This window comes from Pristis pectinata, chromosome 22 (assembly GCF_009764475.1).
Source record: "Pristis pectinata isolate sPriPec2 chromosome 22, sPriPec2.1.pri, whole genome shotgun sequence".
Lineage (NCBI taxonomy): Eukaryota > Metazoa > Chordata > Chondrichthyes > Rhinopristiformes > Pristidae > Pristis > Pristis pectinata.
The window spans coordinates 13,134,520-13,161,905 of NC_067426.1; the positions used below are offsets into that span (position 1 = coordinate 13,134,520).

At 43.2% G+C, this 27,386-nt stretch overlaps 1 protein-coding gene across 1 annotated transcript in view; it reads right to left on the reverse strand.

Moving 5' to 3' along the window:
• Positions 1–10,198: 10,198 nt before the first annotated feature.
• e2f2 (E2F transcription factor 2) overlaps positions 10,199–27,386 on the reverse strand; it is a 56,414-nt gene continuing 39,226 nt past the window's right edge. The window contains exons 4-7 of the mRNA XM_052036598.1: positions 26,240–26,399; positions 24,994–25,107; positions 21,634–21,859; positions 10,199–18,933 (exon numbers count right to left, since the gene is read on the reverse strand). Of these exons, the coding sequence (XP_051892558.1) occupies positions 18,686–18,933; positions 21,634–21,859; positions 24,994–25,107; positions 26,240–26,399 (748 nt within the window). The 3' untranslated portion in view covers positions 10,199–18,685. The remainder of the gene's footprint in view (positions 18,934–21,633; positions 21,860–24,993; positions 25,108–26,239; positions 26,400–27,386) is intronic.

Below are 27,386 nucleotides of genomic sequence, written 5' to 3' on the forward strand. Positions count from 1 at the left end.
ACTTGTGTTGAATTCTTGTTTTGGAATTGCTCTGATTTAATTTCTTTGACACATTTCACTACATTATAGCTGTTAGATACTTGCAAGTTTACCAGAGATTGCTAGGTATTAAGATATAAGTTTTTTTAGATACTGAGGGAATCAAGAGATAAGGGTTAATTTACAGAGTGATGGTGAGGTAAAAAAAATCAGTCATATTGTTATTGAAAGGCAGAGCAGGTACAAGGATCCAAATGGCCAACTCCTGCATCTGTGTCTTATGTTCTAAGGTGTTGCTGTTGGTAGGGGCATCCTCAGAAATTGAAATTTGACTGCTTTCAGGGGGGCAGATGGAGTTCATACCCTTGTCCCAGCATGGTTGCTAGTAATGGTGAAATGAAAACAACCATCGGTGAATTGGCACCTGCCACTTACTCTACCTGTTTCTTCCCCATTGAAGTTAATAGATTAAGGCAATTCCTTTCCAGGGAGCATGGTGGCACTGCTGGTAGAGCTGGTGCCTCACAGCTCCGGAGACCTGGTTTCAATCCTGACCTCTGGTCCTCTCTGTGTGGAGTTTGCATATTCTCCCTGTGACCTCATGGAATACCTTCCTGAAGATTTCATCTCAAAATCTCTATCAATGGGGCCCATCCCACTCTCAACATTGGCCACCCAACACATCCATTCTTCTGCACTGCCCTTCCATGGGCAGTTGTTAAACAAATAGATTGTTTGTTATCCGATAGGATGATTCTCAACTAAGCCAAGGTTCTCAAGTTCATGTAAAAGATCTCCTGGCATTTTTCTGAAGAAGTTCAGGGTACTTTTCCCCATTATCCTGGCCAGCACTCAATCCTTAACCTCAGGACATTTTGCAAGTAGACTGCTGAGTTTCCTTTAGTATGACAGTGTCAACATTTCAAAATTGATTTATTGCAAAGCATTTTTGAGATTGTAAAAGGTGCAGTATAAATGCAAGACTTTCTGGATGAACAGAAGGATAGGAATTTAAAATTTGAAGTGTTTCCAATGTAGGTCAGGGACTTCTTTGGAGATTGCTATAAATCACAGTTAGGGTTAAAGCTGTGAGTCATATTATTGAGACATCAGACGAGTTAAATTCATAAACATGACCCGGCCTTGAAACTCTCAAACTGCCTGGGTGGGTGAAGGTTTTGCCATTTTGCTTAAATCAACATCCGGTCACATCCAGCTTGAAATGAATGAATGCAGCTATTTTGAAAGTTGCAAAATATAGCAACTTTCTTAAATTATTTATACTACATTTATTCGTTTTGAGGTGTAGCCATTACTACAATTCTAAAAGCACAACAGCCAACTTGTGCATTACCATCTCCCACAAACAGCAGTGAGATAATTGACCAGATAATCAATATTTTTACTAAAAATGGTTAAAGGATAAATACTGGCTGAGACACCAAAGAAAACTACTTCAGATAGCGTCCTTAAGATCTTTTATGTCCATCCAAGCAGGAACGCAGAATCTCCATATAAGGTCTCTTCTGAAGAATGACACCTCTGCATTCTGATGTGTCATCTTGCATTATCTATTCAAATTCCTGAATGTGACTTGAACCCATAATCTTTTGAGTGAAGATGGCTCTTTAGTTCTCCATTTGCGTTGAATCATTTTAACAAGAGGGTTGTAGTTCCATCACAACAGGGTTACCCTGCCCATGGTTTGAAGGGGATTAAAAACGCTTCTGAGTAATTTTAATAGATCTCAGATGAGCAAAGTAACAAAAAGAGTGATAGATGGAACCATGATAACATTGAATGATACATGGTGCAGTATGCAAAAGGATGATATAAGAGGGAGTCACATATAAAGAGGTGACATATGAATGCATGGATTATGAACAAATCGCATATGAAGAAATATTATTTGGTATATAAAAGAGAGAAATTTGAAGAAGTGGTATTTGAAAATGTAGTATGCAGAGGGGGAAATGGAGGAAGAGGAAAGGGGGAAGAGGTAGGTGAAATTGGACTGGGAAAGGATTGAGTCACTAAGTCTATTGCTTGCTATGGAGTTGCATTGAGGTCAATCACCTCATTGTGAGGAACCATTGTAACACAGACCATCAAACCTTCTGGTCTCCTTAGCAAGTTTTGGAAGGATAACATCATCCTCAGGCACCGTCAGGAAAAAGAAATACAGCTATTGACGTTGAACAATCTCTGTGTCATAGTTTAGATCCCTATCTTGATCCACACTGATCAATAGGTTCCAGCACCTAAGTTGATTTAACGTGGTCTATTTTGGCAAGAAAAATAAAAGCATAAAGCATATTCTCTAAATGATGAGAGGTTGCAAAATTCTGAGATGTGCAGGAATCTGGGTGCCCTCATGCATGACTAACAAAAGGCGAGCATGCTGGTATGGCAAGTAATTTGGAATGCTGACAGGGTTATTGTTTATTGCAAGGGGAATTGAACACCGAAAGGAGGTTATGCTTCAGTCATATGGAGGATTGGCGAGACCACATCTACTGTACTGTGAATAATATTAGTTTCCTTATTTAAGGAAAGATATTAACGCATTGGAAGCAGTTCAGAGGTTTACTAGACTAATATCCATAATGGGAAGGTTGTCTTACAAGGAAAAGTTCAACAGGTCAGGCTTGTATTTACCAGACTTCTAGAGTGAGAGATGATGATGTAAATTTAAAAAATTCTGAGGGATCTTGACATAAAGGATGTTTCCTTTTGTGGAATAAATCTAGAAATAGGGAAATCGCTGTTTAAAACAAAACAGTTGCCCATTTAAGACAGGGACAAAGTGAAATTCTTTCCCCTCAGAGGGCTGTGAGCATTTGGAACCATCTTCCTCAAAGGGCAGAAGAAGCAGAGCCTTTGAATATTTTTAAAGCAGAGGTGGATAGATTCTTGGTAAGTAAGGTAGTGAAAGGGTAGACAGGAACGTGGAGCTGAGTCTACAATCTAATCAGCTTCATCTTATTAATTGACAGAGCAGGCTTATGCATTTGAGCAGTTCTCCTGCACCAAACCTTACACTCATATGTATGGCAATCCAGGCATAGGGTTGTGCTCAGTGAACCAGGAGAGGAAGAAAGCAGGATTTCCTGTTGGTAATGGTGTGTGAAAGTTTGAATCATGATGATTCCCGAGACACAAACAGAATGCTGGAAATACTCAGCAGGTCGGGTACGCATGAGGAGAGAGAAATAGAGCTAATATTTTAAAATTTCTAAAGGTGACTGAGTTTCCAGTTGCCCGTCACTGTAATTCTCTATCCCACCTCTGTCTCTGTTGTTTTGTATGGTTCAATAAAGCCCAACACAACAATTTCAGACAACCAATCTTCACAGCTTGAATTACAAATGGCTAGTACTGATAATAGGTCAACAACCTGAAATGGTAACTTTCTCTCTCCACAGATGCTACCTGACCTGCTGAATATTAACAGCATTTTCTGTTTTTATTTCAGATTACCTATATTTCAATATTTAATCCCCCCATGATACCTGACATTCCCACCACAGTTGAACTGCCCACTGAAATCTGGTCTCTTTACATGAGAAATAGTCACTTGGGCAAAAGAGTACATCACACTAGAACTCATCAGCATGGCCCTGACTGAATAAGAATTTCTCTGATTGGAAGGGATTTATAAAATGACATAGCATAGAATCTTTGTATTCATGATTCATGTCAGGTCTTTGCTGAAAGTAGATAATTAGTCTCATTCCCCTCATCTTCCCCATAGCCCACCTTAAAGAGTAGTGGAAGCAGATTCAATAGCAACTTACAAAAGAAAATTGAATCTGCAATGGAAATGGGAATTGGGTAGACAGTAGTGTAGCGGTTAGCATAACACTTTAAAGCACCAGTGACCCAGGTTCAATTCCGGCCACTGTCTGTAAGAAGTTTGTATGTTCTCCCCGTGTCTGAGTGGGTTTCCTCTGGGTGCTCCAGTTTTTTTTAAAATTTTATTTACAGCGTGGTAACAGGCCCTTCTGGCCCAATGAGTCCACGCCGCCCATTTTTTAAACCCAAATTAACCTACCCATATGTCTTTGGAATGTGGGAGGAAACCGGAGTACCTGGAGGAAACCCACGCAGACACGGGAGAATGTACAAACTCCTTACAGACAGCGACGGGAATCGAACCCCGATTGCTGGCGCTGTAATAGAGTCGCGCTAACCGCTACTCTTCCACTAACCTCCCATGTTCCAAAGACGTACAGGTTAGGAAGTTGTGGGCATACTATGTTGGCGCCGGAAGTGTGGCGACACTTGCAGGCTGCCCCCAGAACACTCCACGCAAAGATGCATTTCACTGTTTGTTTCGATGTACATATGACTGATAAAGAAATCTTATAATAAAGAAATCTTATAAATTGCAGGGATATGGTGTGGAGTGAGACTAATTCAATAAGGTCTTTCAAACTGCCAGCACTGGAATGATGGCCCAAATGGCTTGCTACACTATAGGATTCAATGAGTTACAAATTAGTCCTTACTCATATGGGCTGACAACACAAGATAAAGTAGCAAACAACAGAGGATGAATTTCAGTTGTTTTTTCTGAGCTGATAGTGAACCAAGCAGTGGGTGATGATGCAGTGAGTTGTATGGATCTGCCAGGATACTTCTGTGTTTATTATGTTCTGGCATCTATTTCCAGTTAGCCCGACTGGTTTTTCTGGTACTGTGTATGGGCTTGTGCTGTGTGCAGTGTAAATATGACACAACATGTGTCAACATCTGTTGAACAGTAGAAGATTAATGTGTTTACTGTTTCTCCCTTCCCCCTGCCTGTTCTTTCAAACTTTTCCAGCTAATGCTTATCCCAAAACCAACATCATAAGACACCTTAATACCTTTGCTGTCTGTGAGCCTTTGCTGTGTGCTTCACTAAATAATAATGAGGTTCGTGAAAAGTGAGGCAAAAACAAGTGTGAACATGAGAGGGAAGTGCGTGAAGGGTATGGTACACAAGGTGCAGGTTCATGAAAAGTGTGTATGTTTGAGTGAGGTAGGTACATGAAGCAAGAGTTTCGTGAGACTGAGGCACATGGAGCACGAGAACAGAGTTGGAAGTACATTAAAATTGTGGCTGTATTCTGGGATGAGAATTGGCAAGGAACAAAGGTCTTCTCCTGTTGTTTCGGTCATTTATTGTGCAACCAAGCAGGTAAAATCAAGAGTGAACTATGAAGCGATGCCATAATGCAATATTGATGTAGCTAAATTGTTGCTAAGCTTAAACTCCTTCAGGAATAAGACATAGTAACGACAACGGCTGTTGCTACTGGCATGAAAAAAGACACATTAATCTCAAGAGATAACCATTGCAAATGCTATGTTCAGTAGACAGAGAGACAACAGAGTGTACTGGATGTCGATGCCAGTCACATACACAGAAGTTCTCCATCTTCTGCTGATCTTCTGTTCATGAACACTCAGGTAAACTCAACTTCATGACTCACTGTGACCTTTTGGATTAATTTGCCCAATGGGTGGGTGCATGAGCCAATCCAGGCTTTAGCAGTGGGGAGAGCCTATGCAAACTAGGAACTCCTTACTAAGGAAATCCAGGAAGCTGAGCCAAAACAAGGAGCTCAAAACAGTAAAGATTTGTGGAGTTAGCAGTCAAAAGGAACAAATGCAAGGTATTCAGCTAAAGAACAAAGGGGTGAGGTTATTATTTAAATACAGTAGATTGTTAAAACGGACAATTCCTGTCAGAAGTAGCAGCAGAAGCAGAATCTTTTAAGGTGTTTAAAAGTTTTTCCCTTTGCAAATTTTAAGAGCACAAAGATGTCATGAGAATGGGTTCAGACAGATTGTTCTTTGAGAGAGGCTTCAGGTATATAAAAACAAACTTGAAAGATGTAAAACTGCTTACCGTGCTGTGTCCTTTCCATCGCCACATCCATAGCATTCGAGTGGTTATAGTGAAGAAACAGATCAAGGTTCACTGGGTCCATGTCAACATTTATAATCCACACAAGTCTCTTCCCACATCCATTACATATCACCTTACCAACGTATCCTTCCATTCATTTCTTCACATTTATCCAGCTTTTCCTTAAATCCACTCTGCTATTCACTTCAGATGCTGCACGTTAGTGCATTCTAACTGCTCTGTGATTGAAGCTTCTCCATTAATGGTTATATTTATAGTTGAATCTTGAACTCCCCTGTGAGTGCCAACATTTCCTTTGCACTTTCTCCTTCAACCCTTTATAGTTTTAAAAATTCTCCATCATGTCTTTTCTAGAAATCGGAGCCCCAGTTCTTTTCCCCCAATCTCATGATGGGTGTAACCTGTTATTGGAACATAGAACAGGCCCTTCGGCCCAACATGTCTGCACCGACCATTTTATCAACCTAATCATGGTCTATATCCCTCTAGTCCCTGCCTGTTCATGAGTGTGTCTAAATGTCTCTTAAGTGTTACTATTGTATCTACTTCTACCACCTTTCCTGGCAGCATGTTCTAGGTACTTACCACTCTGTGTAAAAAAAACTCCCCCCCGCTTTAAGTACACGTCCTCTAGTATTTGACATTTCCACTCTGGGGAGAAAGGCTCCGACAGTCTACCCTATCTATGCTGCTCATAATTTTACATACTTCTATCAGATTGCCCTTCAACCACCAACGCTCCAGAGAAAACAATCCAAGTTTGTCCAACCTCACCTTACAGCTAATACACTCTAATCCAGGTGACATCCTGGTTGACCTCTTCTGCACATTCACCAAAGCCTCCACATCCTTCCTGCAGTGCGGCGACGAGAACTGCAAGGATTAAGTACGTAGATGGGACTATTGACAGATAGGACTAGCTCACTGGGCAACACGATCGGCATAGACGAGTTGGGCCGAAGGGCCTATTTCCATGCTTTATGACTCTATGACGATGTGGCCTAACCAAAGTTTTATACAGCTGCAGCATGACTTCCTTTTTAACTGCACTGTGTAATGAATTGACCTGTACGATCAGTATGTAAGACAAGTTTTTCACTGTACCTTGGTACAAGTGACAATAATAAACCAATACTATTTATTATAAATCTTTTTCAACCATTTCCAGAGACACTATACCCTTTCTAGTTGGATTGTGTATCCACTTCCTGTGTGGTTTTAACAATTGTTATGCTGTTAAGTGCTTCCATGCAAATGAACTCCTGTGCTTTGCATTTACATCTTTGTTATTCTAAGTTACGACTTTTAATGACCTGTGAGTCAGTACTTCCTGGTCTTTTTACTACTCTATCACATTTTCTCATTTTCCGATGATCACGTGGCCTCCTAATTACATCTGCCAAAATGCACCATTTCACATTTGTCTGCACTGAATATAGTTTAAAACTGCACTACTCCTAGATGACCCATGTTTCATAAAAGTCCTGCCTGAGGCAGGCTTCTTTTGCCAGCACTCCCAGTACCAGGTGCAAAGTTACTTCCAATGGATTGATTTGGAAAAAAACTAACAAATGGAATTCCACACAAGGTCAGAACAAACTGATCACATTACTTACTAAGATGGTTGTGAAGCTCAGAACTATGGAGGGAAAGACAGATTCAAGGGTCAGAGTGTTAAGTACATGAATCACCAAAAGCTGGTGAATGAGAATAAAAACTATTGAAGAGGATGATTGCAAAAGGATGGAATTTATACGATTGTTGTATGAAGCCCAAGTCAGATTCCAAATGGAGAGTTGCATTCACTTCTGGGCACTATGCCTCAGGGTACGTTGGCATTGTGGGAAAAGCCCCATAGATTGACCAGAATGACATCAGAAGGGTTAACTGTGAGGATATTTTGAAGATAATAAAATAAAGGCAAAAAAAAAATCCTAGATACACTTAGCAGGTACAGAGTTAACATTTCAGGTCCGATGTCAGACCAAGTATTTTCGGCCCAAAACATTAACACCGTTTCTCTTTCCACAGATGTTGCCCCAACTGCTAATTGTTCTGAGTAGTAATGACTTTTATTTCAGATTTCCATCAAGTTTTATTTTGATTTTCATTTACTGTTTAGTTGCACTATTTATTCATTTTGCAATTCATAGTAATTTTATGTCTTTGCACTGTACTGCTACCGGAAAACAACAAATTTCACGTCAGTGATAATAAACCTGGTTCCGATTCTGATACTGTTCGATGGACTAAGCCATTATTTTCTTGACTACAGCAGACTCAGATAATATCATTGCAGCATTTAAAATGACTAGAGGATTAAGGGTAGAAAAAGAGAAGCTTTTTCTGTGTGAGAATCGAGAACAAGGAGGCATCGCCTTAAAATTAATGCTAGGCAGTTCAAGGGTGGTGTCAAAGTGCAGCGGACAGCTGGAATGCAGATCCTTGGGGTCAATTGAAGGCTTGTGATCATTCTTGTACATGAACTGGTTACAGAAAGTGGAGCAAATAGAGTGAAGGGACAGATCTGCCATTATCTAACAAGATGGTGGAACAGGCTTGAAGAGCTGATTGACCAGTTTCTTATTCCCCCAACAAAATTTGATCAGGTGGAAGAAAATAAGAAAATGATTCTGGCCAAGGGCAAGCGAGTCAATTCACCAGATGTCAGAGAAGATCAAGGACCAGGATTGGTGCTAAGATACTGACAGCGAGGCTGACATAGGCCTTTCTAGATTTAAGTGACTTCCTGTCGCAGTACTTAGTGAGGTTTACACCTGACCTGCAGGTATGTCAGAAAAAAATGATTAGATGTTATTAATTATCAATTGAACTTGAAGGCAGAGTACAAGGTTAGTGGCAAGATTCTTAGCAGTGTGGAAGAAGAGAGATCTCGGGGTCCAAGTGCATAGATCCCTCAAAGTTGCTGCGCAAGTTGATAGGGTGGTTAAAAAGGTGTATGGTGTGCTGGCCTTCATTAGTCAGGGGATTGAGTTCAAGAGTCGAGAGGTAATGTTGCAGCTCTGTAAGACATCGTGGGCTGAAGGGCCCGTACTGTGCTGAAATGTTCTATAAAATAAAAACAGAAAATGCTGCAAAACTTCAGGTCAAACTGCATCTGTGGAAAGAGAAATAGAGCCAAATGTTCAGACTGAAGAGCTTTCATCACAACTGGGAAAGAGACAAAAGAGGCTTGAAAAGCTGCAGGGAGGGTGGGATATCTCTGATTGTTATTAATTTTGCTGGTTGACACCCATCTAAACTTAATAACCAAAATCAAGCCTGTTCCCACATCATGAGTCAGCACCTATTGTTCATGTCTGTCTGAATCTTCCCACAGTCTGCATGCAAGAATAAGTTGTCCTCACCCAATACTTCTTGTGATGCAAGTTAAGGCACAGACAAGCGTGACACACCTATTGTGCTGGTTGAACGATTTAATATTGCAAAACCACTTTTGTAGGACTGGAGAAACCATGTACATCATTGAATTTCATCCTTGCAGTTCTGATTAAAGAGGGAACCTTCCCAGTCTGATTGTTTCAGGAGATCCACTGCATATCAAGGAAATGCAGGATGCCGGCCTGGAAGTGGGACTTGAAACCAGTCAGAAAAGCAAACGACCAGAATATCTTTTTATGGAAGCTGAGGACAGTTTGAGTTTAAGATAGAAAACCATTTCAATTTCACATTTCTGATGGGAATTCAATGCCACCTTGAAAGACTGGGCCACTGCTGACATTAGAGAATGATATAGGTTATTTGTAACTCATCGTGTCAGGTTCAAGGCTCATGCCCCACCCTAGAGGTCTGGACTAAACACCACAGGACTGAAACCATGAGTATGCAGACCATCATGGGTAATGCCTGCAATAAGACATTAATACCAAGACTGCATTTGTTATCCATGATGGGTATATAATCCCATGGTACTAATCTGAAAGCAGAATTCTTGGCCAGTAACTAACTTGCTGTTCCAACAGCTAATTGATTATTCAGGCTACTGTTTGTGGGAGCTGTTGCCTACATTACAATCAGCAATCAAAAATATTTAATTGGCTGTGAGGCTACTTGAGACATCCTAATATTCTGAAATTATGTACAAGTGCCCCTCTGTCTTAAATGCCATTTTGGCACAAGGAAACTGTTAGAGTGAATAATTAGTTAAATGAAGGCCTATGAAAATGTCACTCAGTAACAAGTGGCTTTGCAATATGCAAGATAAAATGCAGAGATAACATTGAGCACAAGGTAGTGAAATCTTATCCCCTTAAATGGAGACTCAAAGACTTGGGAGAATCAAATCATTTATTTTCATTTTTTTTGTACCAATTCAAGTGCCACACTTGTTTTTTTTTTGCATTTTTACAACACACACACACACACACAACTTTTACACATTCAATATCCTAGCAATCTCCTTTCAGCTAAAAAAGAAAACAATAACATTTAAATACATTAGTGAGAACTAAGGCAACAGCTCAAACTTGGGTAAATATACAGATATTCCTATGTACAATTTTACAATCATAGGCCACCTCCTGAGTAAGAGAGAATCCCTTCTCATTTACAGAAAGTACAACTTCAAAACAATCTATGCTCTCTCAAACCAGTTCCTTGTTTTCCCAATTTTGTCGATTCAGGAGTACTGGAGTTAATGTCTTCAGAACAATATCCAGCTCTTCTAGTTGAACAGGGCATTAATACTAAGGTGCAAAAGCTGCTGATGCAGTCCCAGTTTCCAGTACCTTCCTAAACTTCTCTTCTAGAAAAGGTGCAGGGAAGTCTCGAGCTGGACACCTGAGCCACTCCTTGTGCATCAGCCCAAGGCTCGAGCTTCAGCAGGTTATTTGACCTTGGTGTGCATGAGCACATGTACAGAGGGGTTAGTTGGGAGGCAGGAGGTTAGAGGCAGGAGGAGATCACTGCTGATTCTACCCTGTCCGAGTAAGTGACAGTTCTGCAAAAGGCAAAAAAATGTGGTACCTGGTCCATAATTTGAAGACAAAAAGATTCAACATTGGGCAGGTCTTGTACAGATCAGATCACCCCACATCATTCTGCAGGTCTAATACAGAACACAAATATGGACATCATAAAATGTTGCCAATGGCCGAATACTGATCAGGGATTGCAACCAGCCCCTGAATTACAAAACAAAGCTTCCATGGATTAGACATTTCCTATGATGACCACCATACATAGAGGACAACTTGTCTTCATACTGTTCATTATTAACCAAGCCTTGGAACAGTTCACAATCCATGGGCAAACCTTTAACCTGGGTATAGAAGCAGCTTCAAGCTTCCTAACTGAACATTACTTATTGTAGCTCTATAGAACTCTGTTTAGACCACACTTGGGAGTATTGTATTCAGTTCTGGTCGTCTCATTATAGGAAGGATGTGGAAGCTTCAGGGACGGTGCAGAGATTTACCAGGATGCTGCCTGAATTGGAGAGCATGTCTTATGAGGATAGGTTGAGTGAGCTAGGGCTTCTCTCTTTGGAGAGGAGGAGGGATGAGAGGTGACTTGATAGAGGTTTACAAGATGATAAGAGGCATAGATTGAGTGGACAGTCAGAGACTTTTTCCTGGGGTGACAATGGCTAATACAAGGGGACATAATTTTAAGGTGATTGGAGGAAGATACAAGGGGGATGTTAAGGGCAAGCTTTTATTTAAAAAAAAGAGTGGTGGGTGCGTGGAACGCTCTGCTGGCAGAGATAGTGGGGGAAGATACTTTAGGGACATTTAAGAGCCTCTTAGATAGACACATGGCTGATAGAGAAATAGGGGGCTATGTGGGAGGGAAGGGTTAGATAGATCTTAGAGCAGGATAAAATGTCGGCACAACATCGTGGGCCGAAGGCCCTGTACTGTGCTGTAAGGTTCCATGTTCTTCCTGTATACCTCATGAACAAAAACAAGAAACAGAGGTGAATACTAAATCAAATACAATGTATCACCACTTCTTTTAAGATAGGACATCATTAATAGCTTAAAAGATTACATTTCAATTGAGCTCAAAGTATTTTTTCTTTCAAAATAGCTTTGTTAAATTCCTCCTTTCCATGACTCGGTTTTAAGTTCATTAACACAAGAAAAAGGTCGACAAGAATTTGTGGTGTGTTTGGAAAGGAGCGGGTAAAAGAGAAAGGGGCAGACATGGGGGAGCAGGGGGAGAGGAGAAGATGAGGGGAAAGAAAGCAGTAAAACAGGACATAAAAAATTGGCCACCCAAACAGAACAGTGTAAGCAAACTCATTTATGATTAGTGTTGCTGAAAAATTTGCAATTAAATGTTGGACATTCTGCAGTACAGAGAAATATTGGTCCAATCTTCTGCCACTTGGATGTCACTAGGTAGGTTAGGGCCTAGAAATTCTGAGGCTCCCTCATTGGATGAGGCACCTTTTTCAGCCTTTGGTTCCCACTGTTAAACCTCAGTTACGCTTTGGCCCAAGGTGGAACCAAATGGGCATTGGGCATTTTATTCATTAAAATCCATGCTGCTCAGTACAGTTCTGATGTTGGGTTCATGTTGGCTAGTGACCAGAGGCCTGAGCTGTTGCTGGGAGAGGTTTGGAAGGGGGAAATTGGTATTGAAGCCCTGAAGTGGATGTTGAGAAAAGAAGAACATCAGAGCTCATGATACGGCAGGGAAAGAAACCAATTTGGGGATTGGTGGTGATGGACAGGTGAGGTAGATGATAAGCAGGATACAAGGGACATGCCCGATTAGGATTTCATTCTGCCACTGCACTGGGAAGGCTGGGATTTTCCCAAAGAAGCCCAACAATGGCTGCTCCCAGGACCACATGGTACACATTGCCCTGCGATGTTCCAGAAGGAGATCATCTTGCATAACCAACACTGAAATCACAAAGACAGTTCACCTGGGAAAGCAGCCTGTTTTATTCCCAGAGTGATGCAGAACAACCATGAATTGGTCATTATTGTAATTCAAAAAAAATCTATTTTCCATCACAAACACTGAAAAAGGTGCTAAACAATTCAGTTTCTAGGTATAGATGTGCATAGTGTGGTTAGAGACCAGAGAGTGGTGACAATAGGGCATGTATTCTTCACCTTTGCCCTCTTGGATCCAATTCTGGCCTTCCCAATGGAATTCTATTGAGGAAAAAATCAAGCTCACTGGTACATCCTCTTCATTACTGAATAACTATTACTGGTTGTACCTGAGCTAAAACCATGGGACTAAAAAGTGCAAGAGAAATGACCTGTGTGTATGAACCTGCATTATTCGGAGTTAGCACGTTTGGGATGGAAGCAAACAAAATTCTGCATAATTTTTACCATGTCCATATTTGTATTCTTCTGTACTAGACCTGCAGTTTTTTTGCAACATGTTCAGTGCTGACTGATTATATTTTTAAGTAAATTAAAATTTGATATCAGGACATGAAATGTCCCTAACCCAATACGGATAGAAAAGTACCTTTTTTAAAACAAAAGATAAAACCAACATCTTCCTGGAAAATATTTTACTGCATGTAAGTGCATTGCACTTTTAGAGGGCCAGCATTGAGGAATATGGCCCGAAAGGCCTGGCAAAATCTTGTTACACTAACCTCTGCCATGCCATAGACTGAAACTGGGTTGGAGGAGGTGTTCACACAACAGTTACTCATTCATCAACTGAAGCATCCTTTTTGGAATTACTGAAAGTTATGGTAAACTTAGAAAAACTGGAATTAGCCTCAGAAGGTGACACAAACCTTTGCAACTCTTAACACCTGGTGCACAAATATTACAAATCAGAGATACATTGAGCCTCTTATGGCTAATCTAGCAACTATTTAAATTATTATTTCACAAACAAAAAAAATTGAACACAAATTTACAGACAAATTTGGCCTAGTCAACTGAACAATTGTTCCAATAGAGAACAATAGATGGAAAGAGAGCTCAATAGATAAAATTGATGGTTGTGTTTGGATTATATCCAACACTGAATCATACAGGAGGGGACTAAGAAACAACATCAAACACACACACACACACACACACACACACACACACACACACACACACACAAATTCATTCAGACTTCAGCTGGTAAATTCATTTGGAATCATGGACCTGTATCAATATCAATCATCCCACCCAATGAAACCAAACAGAAATACACATTTATACTCCAACCCAAGTAAAATTAAGGATATTGTATTTGGTCAGTGCTGTTAAGACAAGAAAGCTTGTAAATGAGAAATATACTGGAGAAGGCCAGGGTAACTCCAGGCAAGACTGATAAGGTTCTATAGATTTAGATCCAAAAAGGTGAACGGTCAGGAAATTATCCGGATCAAGATCCGATGCTTCAGTAAAGAAAGAGGGAGGAGGAGATAGGGTTGAATTTAATCTTGCAAAGACGTAGGGAAAGTTGTACAGACAGATAATTGAATTGGGGGGGGGGGTGTTGGTGGGTGGATGGGGGAGACTTGAGGTCTGGTTGCCATAATCACTACAAGATCTAACTGAAAATGCATTCAACCCTTTCTCATAAGCAGAGATCTTTGTAATGGACTTACTCACAATAGACTGTGCTAGCGCTCTGCTATTGCGAATGTGCTTTGTGACATGTCACTGGTCACCACAGAGCATACTCTTGGTTCATTAAGTTTTAAAGGTAGTGTGAAAATTGAAAAGTTGATCCCACCTACCTCAAAGTTCACAAGCAGCTGGGTGACTTCAACCAATGAAGCCAAAAGAAAGCAATCAGGGTCTTAAAGCGAACCAAAGCCTTTCTCAATCAAAATAAAAACTGCAGATGCTGGAAATCTAAAACTAAAGCAGAAAATGCTGGAAATACCCAGCAGGTCAGGCTGCAACCATGGGAAGAGAAACAGAGTCAATGTTTTAGGTGGGAAAACCTTCATCAGATGTCATGCTGGGCATTTCCAGCATGTTATATTCTTTCCAATCCTATCAAGGTGGCAAAATCATTAAGGCCAGGGCACAAAGAAAATAATTCAACAAGGCAAAGAGCACTTGGCAGAAATAACTGCAGAAAAACTTTCCTCTCGCATCCAACAAGATTCCAATTATCAGCAACACTGAAGCCCCTTGTTGTTATAGGTCAATCCCCACAACATGGCTGCCAGCAAACCCCAGAAATCACAGGGTATTAGAAAGAAAATGGTGGATGTTAATTTGCTTCACAGAACATGGGTTAATTGATTATAACAATTGGTGCGTGTCTAAAATTATTTTATTTCTGGACCATCAGGTAATGTGAAATCTATTCGGTTTCTGATGGGCCAGGTGTGTGGGGAGGAGGGGGGGGGGGGAAGTATAGTCAAGAAACTGGATAAACAATGTCATGAAGGCAGTTCTATCCACAAGAATGGACATTAAATTTACTCCACTACCATAGAATCTAATCCCTTTGACCTCTAGATCTGCTGGTTCATGATACTTTGATGAAAAACACTATGATACTTGAATTCCTCCAGCATCATAGTGTTTTTCCATCACGATATTCCAGCATCTGCAGTTCTTTGTTTCTCCAGTATTCCTGACACTTTGCCTGCTGAACAAGCAAAGGGCCATGGAAATGCTACTGCTCTCTCTGGTGGCGAACAGCAGGCACTGCACACCTAAAATGTACCAGCTCTCTGTAATCGAGCGACAGCTTTGCAACTGCAAGCTCCCATTGGTTGAACTTCAGATGCGCAAATCTGATGAATCAGAAGGGAAAAGGTTTGAAGACCATTCATCCCAATTTACATGTTTTCCAGGCAGTGGGAATTCCCCATGGAATCACTGAATCTTAGTTCACAGAGCCCTTCAGCCCATCATGCTTGTGCTGTCCTGGAATAATTTGTCCAGCTTGGATCCACATCCAGTCATTTTCCCGATAACCCTGCCAACATGGATATTCGCATTGATATCCAGATCCCAAAAACACTGGGCTGTCAAGCCTGGCCCAAGGGTAATTTTCCATTACACCCACCATCACCAACTCCTCTCCTGAAGTTTGCAATTGTTGTTGAGGTTGCAGTAATATAGCAAGCACCATTCCCCCCCTCCAACCCCTGTCCTTCAATCCTCAAGGGTGAAGAGGTGCAGTGTGACAACAGGCTGTTCTATCACAACAGATAACAACCCATTTATACACATGTACTTGCTGGCGTGTGGCAAGATTGGGAGTTCAGAACACCATGTTTTTGCCACCTTCAAGCCTGTACAGCAGACCCGTCCACAGAATCCCAAGGTCAATGGGTTTCCAATAAATTGTCCAATGGAGTTCCTCCCTCTTTCTCACCAAGTCCCCAACAATTTGACAGGAACCCGACAGAAGTGTTAGAAAGTAAACAGTTTCTCCTTGAGCACCTCCATACACTGAACTCTGGTCTCCTGTAAAACCCCTGATGAGCAATCCAAACTGAAACACCACTGACAGAAACACACACACACACACAGAACACACTCCTATACACAAACTTTATATAAAAACCCACAACTAAAATTTCCTCTTTCTATGTACAGAATTTGTTAGCTTCAAGAAAATATATATACAGTCAAACCTATTATTTTTGGCAATTTGCCAGGTGCTGCTCAAATTTTCAAAACAGGACTGTTCAAGAACTGCTTTAGTTGGATGGTGTTTTTGAGCAATTCCCCCTCCCCTGCCCCATAACCAACTGCCACCACACATACATATACACACCCCATCTCACACACACACACACACACACACACACACACACACACACACACACACGATGGGTGTAATAGAGCAGGGGTCACCAATACTCTTACCATGAGTCAGCACAGGAACAACAAAGCTAATGATTTGCTCCAAATTCATCAAATACTAACATCATGAGTGCTTGGGTTGCAAAATTCAAAAAGACATCAACAGGAACGGTCCTTCTCTGGGATTCACACTGCAGCCAGGGTCAAGTGGAGACCTAATCTGTGGAGATTGAAGGAAGCAGTACAAAGAGCACCCAGAGAGGGGCACAACGTGAAGTCCACAGTTTTAACAACAAAGTATTTTACAATGACATTGTTTTGGATGAAGACTTTGCTTTTTTTTTTAAAAAAAGGAGCAAATTAGGGCTCTGTTAAAAAATAAAAAAAAGTTAGATAAAAAAAACATTGCCAACAGTTTGGATACTCCCAGTGTGGCATTCTGGACAATTAAATTGTCTATAGAACAGGAATCTCCCTCTGTTTTATGTGCTAAATGCATCCCATTGCATTATATGCATATTGAACTCCAATTCAAAAATCGTAGTGTCAACTTACACATGACACTGCATCACTCATTCAGCACCTACCACAGAGGATGAATTTTGGAACCAGTCCCTTGCTCCACAGGAAGTGACCCACGTCCACCCAAACCCCTTCCCTGAGAAACACCGATTTCGGTAGATTAACATCTGTTAAACATTAGCTTAGTTTTAAAATCCACATTTAAAATAATTTTTCTTCTTTACAAAAAAAAAGCACCATTTGAATCCAATTCAGTTTAGTAAACACATTACAGAAGAAAAAAATCTGGCAAGCACACTGTGCAGAAGTAGACGGAGTATCACCATCACTAAATCACTTTCCCCATTACTTCCTCCCTCCTGGATGTGCTGATGCAGCCGTCAAATGGACACTTCACTCAAACAGCCACCGGACAGTATCTATCGTGTATTTGACTGCAAGAGGCATCAGAAGTGGGAAGGGTGGCCTACAGTCCCAACCCAATTATGGCACACCAGCTTCTTACTGAACAATACATGGTTGAACCAGGACCTCCTGACAACTTTAGCTTGGTGGCAGTGGGTTTATTTAACAAAGTCAAACAGTATGGGGAAAATTCTCCATTCTTAAATATGGATAATTCCAATTGAGAATTAGGTTACTGAAGCAATAAACAAACCCTTCTCCCTCAAGTTGCAGAATGACCCCATAGTCAGGGGTGCCCAGCATCAACTGAGGGGGTTAATTCAGCGCCAACTGTTAGACCTGGTCTATGACTTATGCCACTCCAAATGACAATTTAAGTTTGAAGGCAGTGGAGACAATCGCAATTCTGATCACCCACATGGGAAAATCTCTTGATTGGGCATGAAGCAAAACTTTGCAAATCCTAGGCACACCAACTAATTGCTCTGCAATTCTGGGGAGCTAAAGATTTAAATGGCAGAGTGGCCCAGTTACACCTCTGAATGTCAGGACAGCAGGAAAGTTGGAAGTAAAAGTTGGTTTAGGCCATAAAACATCGCAAAATAATTCGAGCAAGAATATGGCTGCAGGGCGTGGGATGGGGTTTGATTTTAATGGAAAAGCAATCCAACCTAACCTGCTGCCTGGCCCATTCTCCCAGTGTATCAGTTGCTAGCAAGGCTTCACGCATTTGGCTACCACTAGCACCATTCCAATGACGATTAGATGGTGAGACACCCTCTCCTAAACAACTCCAGATCTAAAGGTATAACGGGGTTACAGCACAGACCCCAAGTTATGCTTATCAGTTCCCTTACAATATCCCCACCACACCCAATCTTTCAGACTCCAGCGTGTGAGCAAAATGTCAAAGAATCAACGCCATCTCCCAAGATACAACCACAGTCTTGGCTACAGGTCTGCTGGTTGCTCCTTTCAGCAACTACTTGTAAACTATCAGGGAAAGCGCCTTCCTCTATGGCCACTCTGATCTTGTCACCATCCACTATAACAGGATAAATCCGTTTGGGTGAGGAGGTGCGGAGGCCGGTGTCCACTCCAGCTGTGGGGGGAGAAGGCGGGGACGTGGGCTGTGCTAGTTGCGCAGCAGGTCATCGAGGTCATAGGAGTCAAAGAGGTCACTGACACCTTCACTGTCCTCCAGGCTCCACAGGTAGTCCTCCCGGTCCAAGGGTGGCGAGAAGCTGACAAAAGGAGCATCGGCGTAGGAGGTGGAGGGAAGCTGGTCCTCTGTCTGTTGGAGGAGGTGGTGAGGGAGCCCAAGGACGCCATCTTCACAGTCTAGCAGGGAGCTCGGCAAGACTGGCTTCAGGTCATCTGCAACTGCTCAGGAAGAGGTGCGAGGGCAAGAGGAGAAATTAATTCAGCTTCAGTACGAGTAATACTCTACCAAGCTCTCATAAGAACATAATAGGAGCAGGAGGCAGCCTTCCGGCCTGTCGAGCCTGCTCCGCCATTTAATAAGATCATGGCTGATCTATCTGTGGACTCAGCTCCACCTATCGGCCTTTTCCCCTTAACCTTTAATTCACCTACGATGCAAAAATCTATCTGTGTCTTAAATATATTTAATGAGGTAGCCTCTGCTGCTTCCCTGAGCAGAGAATTCCACAAATTCACTACTCTCTGGGAAAAGCAGTTTCTCCTCATCTCAGTCCTAAATCTATTCCCCCGAATCTTGAGGTTATGTCCCCTAGTTCTTGTCTCACCTACCAGTGGAAACAACCTTCCTGCCTCTATCTTGTCTATCCCTTTCAGAATGTTACATATTTCTATAAGATCTCCTCTCATTCTTCTGAACTCTAGTGAGTACAGTCCCAGGCGACTCAGTCTCTCCTCATAGGTTAACCCCCTCATCTCCAGAATCAACCTGGTGAACCTCCTCTGCATCGCTTCCAAAGCCAGTATATCTTTCCTCAAGTAAAGAGACCAGAACTGCACACAGCACTCCAGGTGTGGCCTCACCAGTACCCTGTACAGTTGCAGCATAACCTCCCTGCTCTTAAACTCAATCCCTCCAGCAATGAAGGCCAACATTCCATTTGCCTTCTTGATAACCTGTTGCACCTGCAAACCAACCTTTTGCAATTCATGTAAAAACACTCCCAAGTCCCTCTGCACAACAGCATGCTGCAATCTTTCACCATTTAAATAATAATCTGATCTTCTATTTTTCCTTCCAAAGTAGATGACCTTGCATTTACCAACATTGTACTCCATCTGCCAGACCCTTGCCCACTCACTTAACTATATTTCTCTGCAGACTCTCTGCATCCTCTGCGCAATTTGCTTTACCACCATTTGCTTTCCCTCTCCTCCATAACCCTGGTACCAATAAATGTCTAGCAACTGGTCAGTCAACTCTTCAAGTCTTTAGTCTTTGTTTGACCACAGCTGATCAATAATGTACTACCATGAACTCCTCTCTGATTGTGCCTTTTCTCCCCCCCTTTCTCCCTTCACTGTCTTAAATAATTTATTTGTATACAATTTATATTCGGTGTGTTGTCTGTACTTACATGCCTGTGATGCTGCTGCAGGCCCAAGTTTTTCCACTATACCTGTACCTCACCATACTTGTGCACATGACAACAAACTCAACCTGACTATACATTAACAGCATCTTCCCATGGAATCATTGATATACCACAGGAGGTAGCCCACTGTGCTTCTGTCTCATTTCCACAGATCTTGGCCTTCCAGAACAAAATGGTAGCAGAGTTTCTGAATGTTGTTCCAACCACAATAGCCTATTGGTGATGCCATTCGAGGTAAGTGATTCTTGGTATCAGCCTGGGTCTAATTTTAATGTTATGCCCTCTCATTCTGACTTCACACCCACTTCTCCCTCCCGAACATTCTCTCTTCACCCACCTCTCATTAGGCAGAAGATATAAAAGCCTGAAAGCATGTACCACCAGGCTCAGGGACAGCTTCTATCTGCTGTTATAATCGAACGGTCCCCTTGTCCGATGAGATAGACTCTTGGACCTCACAATCTACCTCATCATGGCCTTGCACCCTATTGTCTGCCTGCACTGCACTTTTTCTGTAACTGTAACACCATTCTGCATTCTGTTATTCTTTTTCACTTTTACTACCTCGATGTACCGATTTGATAAAATGATCTGTAGGGATGGCATGGAAAACAAAGTTTTTCACTCTACCTCAGTACATGTGACAATAATAAACCAATTTACCAAGACCACTGTTCAATAATGTAAACCCAGTCTCTGCAAACTGTCCGCATCCCTTAACTCTTTTACTACTGGTGTAATCTGGTGAATTTCCTCTGATTCACTCCCAAGACAAAAATACTCTTCAATGTGCGCTACCTGGAACTCGACATATAGCTCGAGCAGAATCTCCTGCGCTGTATGCTCCCACTACAGGGATCAATGCTGACATTCAGGTTGACCTTTTAAAATGCATTTTGTATCATTGAATGATGACAGCACAGATGGTGACTACTTGAGCCGAAGTTGGTGCCAGCTCCCTGCAGGGACTACACTTCTGGTCTCATTCTCTTGCCATGTAGTTTATTTCCATCAGTTCCCTTGCCATTACTGAATCTACCTCCACCAGCCCTTCAGCCAATGCATTACAACTCACCACATAAGATTTCCTTTACTATTCACCTTAAATCTGTCGTTCTTGACCCTTCCACCAATGGGAACAGTTTCTCTCCATCTGCTCTCCCAAGAAACTGAATGCATCCATCTTGGCTCCCTGTTTCTCCAGCTACCCTGTGGCAGGCAGGCAAATCTTTCCAAAGCCTGCACATTCTAAAGCTGGTGACCAGAACTGAATGCGATACTCCACTTTTGGCTGAACCAAATGGTTTAAAACGGTTCATTAGGAACTTGCTCACTTTTATAGTTCTGGCCTCCTGTGCTATGAATGATCTCTAACTGTACTCACTTGCAACTTCCGTTCTAGATCTTTCTATTCATCCCCAGTTTCTACTTCTGATCTAACTTCCTCAGTTCCAAAGAGGAAGGCCTCAAACATTTTGCCACTCACCTTCCTCTTTAACCTCAAGCTTGCAGGTGATTTTCGGACAGTCAGGCTCACCCTGGGATGAGGCAGGTGGGCCGGGGTTAACCCCCGGGAAGGAAGCCGCATTCCCGCTCTCTTCCTTCTTGGGTGTGGTGTGCTTCACGGGGCTGCTTTCCTCTGCCATTTCTTCTGGGCACAGGTACACCTCGATCGGCCCGTTGGTGCTCTTGAGGTAAATCTGAAGGTTCTCCTGTTGGGGCAGCACGAGTTGATCAGTGTCTGCAGCCTCCAGGCTACACGTGAGAAGCACAAAGTGTGGAATGTAATAGTCTCCACCGAACCTATGAAGATACAGCTGTTGTGGAACAATAAAATCATGGAATGTGCACAGGGCCAGAACTGCAGAAGCCCAGGGAACTCAGAGGGTTGTTAGACAAGGCAAGGTTAGAGGTGGGGGTGGGAAATATATAGGTATGGAGCAATTTGAAAATAAGGAAGAGCATCTTTTTAAAAAAAAATCAGATGGTTATGGACTATATTTCCCTCAACTCACACAACAAAATAAACATTAGTGTATGTATATTAATTTAAGTTTGTGTAATTTATGTTTGTAATATACTGTGCTGCTGCAAAAAGCTGATTTTCATGGCATTTATATCCTGAGCATGTATGCCCATAACAATAAACTTGAACCTGGTTGTGATGTTAGGTTTTATAAATGCATAGAGGAGCAGCAGCCCACAGCATGGTACTCCCACCCACAGCCACGAGATGGCTCTGCAGCAACTCTAGTGGATTAAATCACATTTAGCCCAGCGTTCACGTTGAGTGTTGTGGTTCAGTCATAATGTCATAGAGCACAGAAACAGGCCCTTCTGATCCCACATCCCAGCTTTTTCCTGTAGGACACCATACAATTTTGCTAATCCAGGTACTTATTAATCCATCATTCCTTTAAGCAAAGTTCCAGTACATCAGTGCTTTTGGGTAAACTATGTTCCTCGACTTCTTTTGAACCTTGGGAATCTGACTTTTGATCTTTTTGCTAAGGGAAATGGATCTTTTCTTTTTAGCTTGTTTAGGGTTTGCATACAGTTATAACCATGATAAATGACCCAGTCTTCTTCCCTCCTCCCTAATGAAAACCACTCTAGCATTGCCAGTCTCATGCCAACCAAAATTCTCTACCCTTGGCAACATTCTCAAAAACCTCAGTATCTCCCCCTCCCCCCACCCACCCACTCCCCCCGCCCCCCCCCCCCCCCCCACCTTAGTGTTATCACACCGTTTCCAAATTGTCATGACCAGAATAACACAGAGTACCAGCTGTGGTCTCTCTGATCACTTATACAATTCCTTCATGATCTTCAGTGCCACAGCCAATAAAAATCAAGCATGCGATATGGCTTCTTAACTGCCTTGTCCAGCTATCTCGCTGCCTTTAAGGATCTGTGAATATCCAATGTGCTTTCTCTTATCTCGTTTGCTCTTGTTGAAAGTATTCACTCAAATTTTACCAAATGAATTTCATTTATCACTCTTTTTGCTTAACCCATCAAATGATCTTTTCCATTCTGGAAGAATTAGGAACATGAAGAGCCCACTTGGCCCTCAATTCCTGAGATCACGGCTAATCCTAGCTGATGTCCATGCATTACACATTCCTAGTGATGGACTGTCTAGCACTTGCTGCTTTTTTGTGGGAGAGTGTTCAACGCTGACCACCTTTTCCTGAAACTCTTCCCAATTCCTCTTCTATAACTAATGATGGACTGATGTTTAGTCAATGTAACAGTGGCACAGCTGATACCTCACAGCTCCAACAACCTGGGTTCAATCCTGACCTCAGGTGCTGTCTGTGAGGTGTTTGTATGTTCTCTCTGTGACAAGTGAATTTACTCAGGGTGCTCCGGTTTCCTCCCACATCCCAAAGATGTGCAGGTTGGTAGGCTAATTGGCCACTGGAAAGTGCCTCTGGTGTGTAGGTAAGTAGTAGACTCTGGTGATGGTTAATGGGAATGTGGGGAGTATAAAACAGTGTTAGTGTAGGATTAGTACAAATGGGTGCTTGAAGATCAGTGTGGACTCCTTGGACTGAAAGGCCTGTTTCCATGCTGTATGACTAATGCTGAAATTAAGGCAGCCAATTTGTACACAGCAAGCTCCCACACAATACGGTAAAGAGTAAAGACTTCTTAGGACTTGGCTCTTCAAGTAATGGAATGGGATACATTTCATCCACACGAGGAGTCTTGATTTAAGGTCTCACCCACCCCACAGCATTTCCTGAAGAGTGCTTCCTCAGAATGCACTGGAATAACAACTTGGATTTTAGTGTTCAAGAACTTGCACTAGAAACACTGAATGGTTACAGCATGGAAGAGGTGGGAGTTGTACAGTGCAGAAAAAGGACCCCCGGCCCAACTTGTTCATGCCGACCCAAGGTGTCTTCCTAAGCTAGTCCCATTTGTCTGCGTTTGGCCCACATCTCTCTAAACCTTTCCCATCTACAAAACTGTCCAAATATCTTTTAAATGTTGTAACTGTACCTGCTTCTAGCTCGTTCCATACACCAACCAGTCTGTGTGAAAAACCTGCCCCTCAGGTTCCCTTTAAACCCTTCCCCTCTCACCTTAAACTGGTGCCCTCTAGTTTCAGACTCCACTACCCCGGGAAATGGACTGTGTCCATTCACCTTAACGACATCCCTCCTGATTTTATAAACCTTCAGAAAGTCACCCCTCAGCCTGCTTTGCCCCAGAGAAAAACAGCCTCTCTCTCCAGTCCCAGCAACATTGTGAATATTTTCTACACCCTCTTTAGCTTAATCATATCCTCCCTATTGCTGGGCAACCAGAACGCCACACAATATTCCAGGGACATCTCATCAACCATCTTGTACAACTGTAACATGGCATCCCAACTCTTGTACTCAATGCCCCAATGGATGAAAGCAAGCTGCCATTAGCCTTCACCACCTTATTGACCTGTGTCGCTGCTTTCCGGGAACTACGTACTTGTATCCTTAGGTCTCTCTGTTCTACAACACTCCCCAGGGCCCTCTTATTTACTGTGTAAATCCTGCCCTGGTTTAACTTCCCAAAGTACACATCTTTGCACTTGTCCGAGTTAAACTCCAACTACCATTCCTTTGCCCACTTTCCCAGTGGATCTGGCTCCTGTTGTAACCTTAGACTAATCTTCTTCACTGTCCACTGCATCACCATGGTGTTATCTGCAAACCTACTAGTCATGCCGCCACATTCTCATCCAAATCACAAGTACAGATGACGAACTCCAGGGTCCCTGTGGCACACCACTGGTCACAGGCCTCCGACCTGTAAAGCAACGCTCCACTACCACTGCTGAGAGACAGCACCATACCTCACGGACATCAGGCACCTCCAGCCTGGTCTCCGGCGGTGCCTTCACCGCAATCACCGTCTGGTCCTGGAAACTGCCAATTGAGCGGATGTCTTGGTACGTGACGTACGCCAGTGTGAGCAGGGGTTAAGGCAGCAAAAAGGAATCGATTCAGAGCTGCACCAACTAAACCATCGTTAGCAGTCAAACCTCATCGCACCATCAGCCCACTTGGCACCCATTGCTTAGGTGGGCAGTGTGGTTGCCTTAGGCATCACTGCCATCCCTGACCATTCCCACACCTCCTCCCTCCCCTGCCAGCCTCTAAATGATCAAAGTCCCGAGTACTACAGGGAGGCACGAGGCAGACTCCTGGCTTTCCCAAAGACTTGATCATAGGGCAGAAACGGGCCAATCAGCTCATCACATCCATGAAGACTATCAAGTACCTACTTATACCAACCCCAATTCCCACATTTAACATGTAACCTTCCAAGCCATGGCGTTTCACATGATCCTCTAAATACTTAAGTATTGTGAGTGCGCTTGCCTCCACACTGTGCCAGATTTCAATCACCGTCTAGGTGAAATAATTCTTCCTGCAGACCTCCACCCTTCACCTTAAATTTATGCCTTTAGTTTCTCACTGTCTACCCTATCCATGCCCCTCATAATTTTGTACGCCTCCATCCAATCCCAGCTTGACCTTTTCCACTCCAAGAGAAACACAAACTCCACAATCCTGTCTCTCCTTGTATCCAAGAAGCTCCGTCCCAGACAACATCCCTCTGCACCATCTCCAGTGCAATCACATCCTTCCTGAAGGTGGGGGGGGGGGGGGGGGGGGGGGGGGGGGGGGGGTGGGGGGGGGGTGGGGGTGGCGACCACAACTGCAGACTTCGGTTTACTTTGCACCATTCAGAGCCTCAGAACTTCCCAATGCACTCAACTGTACCAATGCCAGGAAACAAGGTGAAATGGTCATCCTCAGAGCCTGCCTCACATTGCAGAGTGACAGCAACCAGAATATCTGCTGCCTCTTCCGATGCTGGCTGTGGGAATAACCTTGGGAGAGAAGACACGACACAGTGGTGTCAAGGAGATGACAGACAGGTGGTAAAGAAGCAACAGGGCTTGGGAGACGATGAGCTGAAGGAGCTGGTGGGAAGCGGTGGAGCAAAGGAGAATGAGAAGACAAGACACACACAGAGGGACAGAGACAGAAAGGAGCACCCAAAGGTCTCTCAAACATGCACATGAAAGGATATCTTTGATTCTCTTCGTCGTCTGTTAGCATTTTCAGCTGCGTGCTGCAGCTCTGGATCAAGTCATCGAGGGACCTCTCCTTCCACACGAGATCAGACAGGTCCTGCCGGAGACACTGCTGTTTCTCCACAACCGATGTATCCTCAAACAAACTGCGGCCCCTGCCGGTGAGAGAGGAGGAGAGAATATACAGAAGGTCGCAAAAGGTCCTGCCCCCTCCTCAGTCACCACCCGGGATGCCCGTAAGAGCCAGAATTCCACAAAAGCCGAACCTTATACTCAAATAAAGGGAGCCATAGGGTGCGGGTGATACGGGCCATCAGTCATGATTTGTTGCCCGAGGACTCCCAGCTCTCCACAACAGGCTGGGAATCACTAATCAATCTCAGAACATCAAAGCTGCAAACCTGGGAGAAACTCACTTGGAGACACAAGGCACTGCAGATGCTGGGACCTGCAGCAACAAGCAAACTGCTGGAGGAACTCGGCGGGTCAGGCAGCGTCCGTGGAGGGAGATGGACGGTCGACGTTTCCGGTCGAGACCCTTCTTCGCAACAGAAAGGTAGAGGGGAGACAGCCGGTATAAAGAGGCAAGGGGGAAGGGATGGAGCAAGAGCTGGCAAGCGATGGGTGGATCCAGGTGAGGAGGGGTTATCAGCAGGTGGAGGAGGGAAGAGCGGAGAGGCTGGGACGTGATAGGTGGAGGGCTGCAGATAGTGGAACCTGATAGGAAAGGGGTGGGAAGTTGGGAACAGTAGGGGGGAGGGGACCCAGTGGGAGGAGTGCGTGGGTGATGGGCAGATGGGGTGAGTGGAGGAGGGGAATGAAACTGGGTCAGGGCCTAGGGGAGGGGAGAGGGTGTAGGAGGAACTGGGTGAACCAAAAGCAGAAACAGGGACAGAGGGGGAGCAGGTTATCTGAAATTGGAAGAGACTCGCTGCAATTATTTTTAAAAATCTTCCAATTTTCTTGAAGCAGGTTTGGCCACGGTTTGCAAAATAAACTGTCGAAAGGAACATTTGAATGAGGTCAGGTAATGAGGTGTTTAACTGGTTGTGGGGAGGGGCAGGGCACATCAGGAGAATGGCCACAACAGCCCGCCACAGGTGACAATGGCGTCTCCCTTCCTTTACGTTCCACCCGCCCCT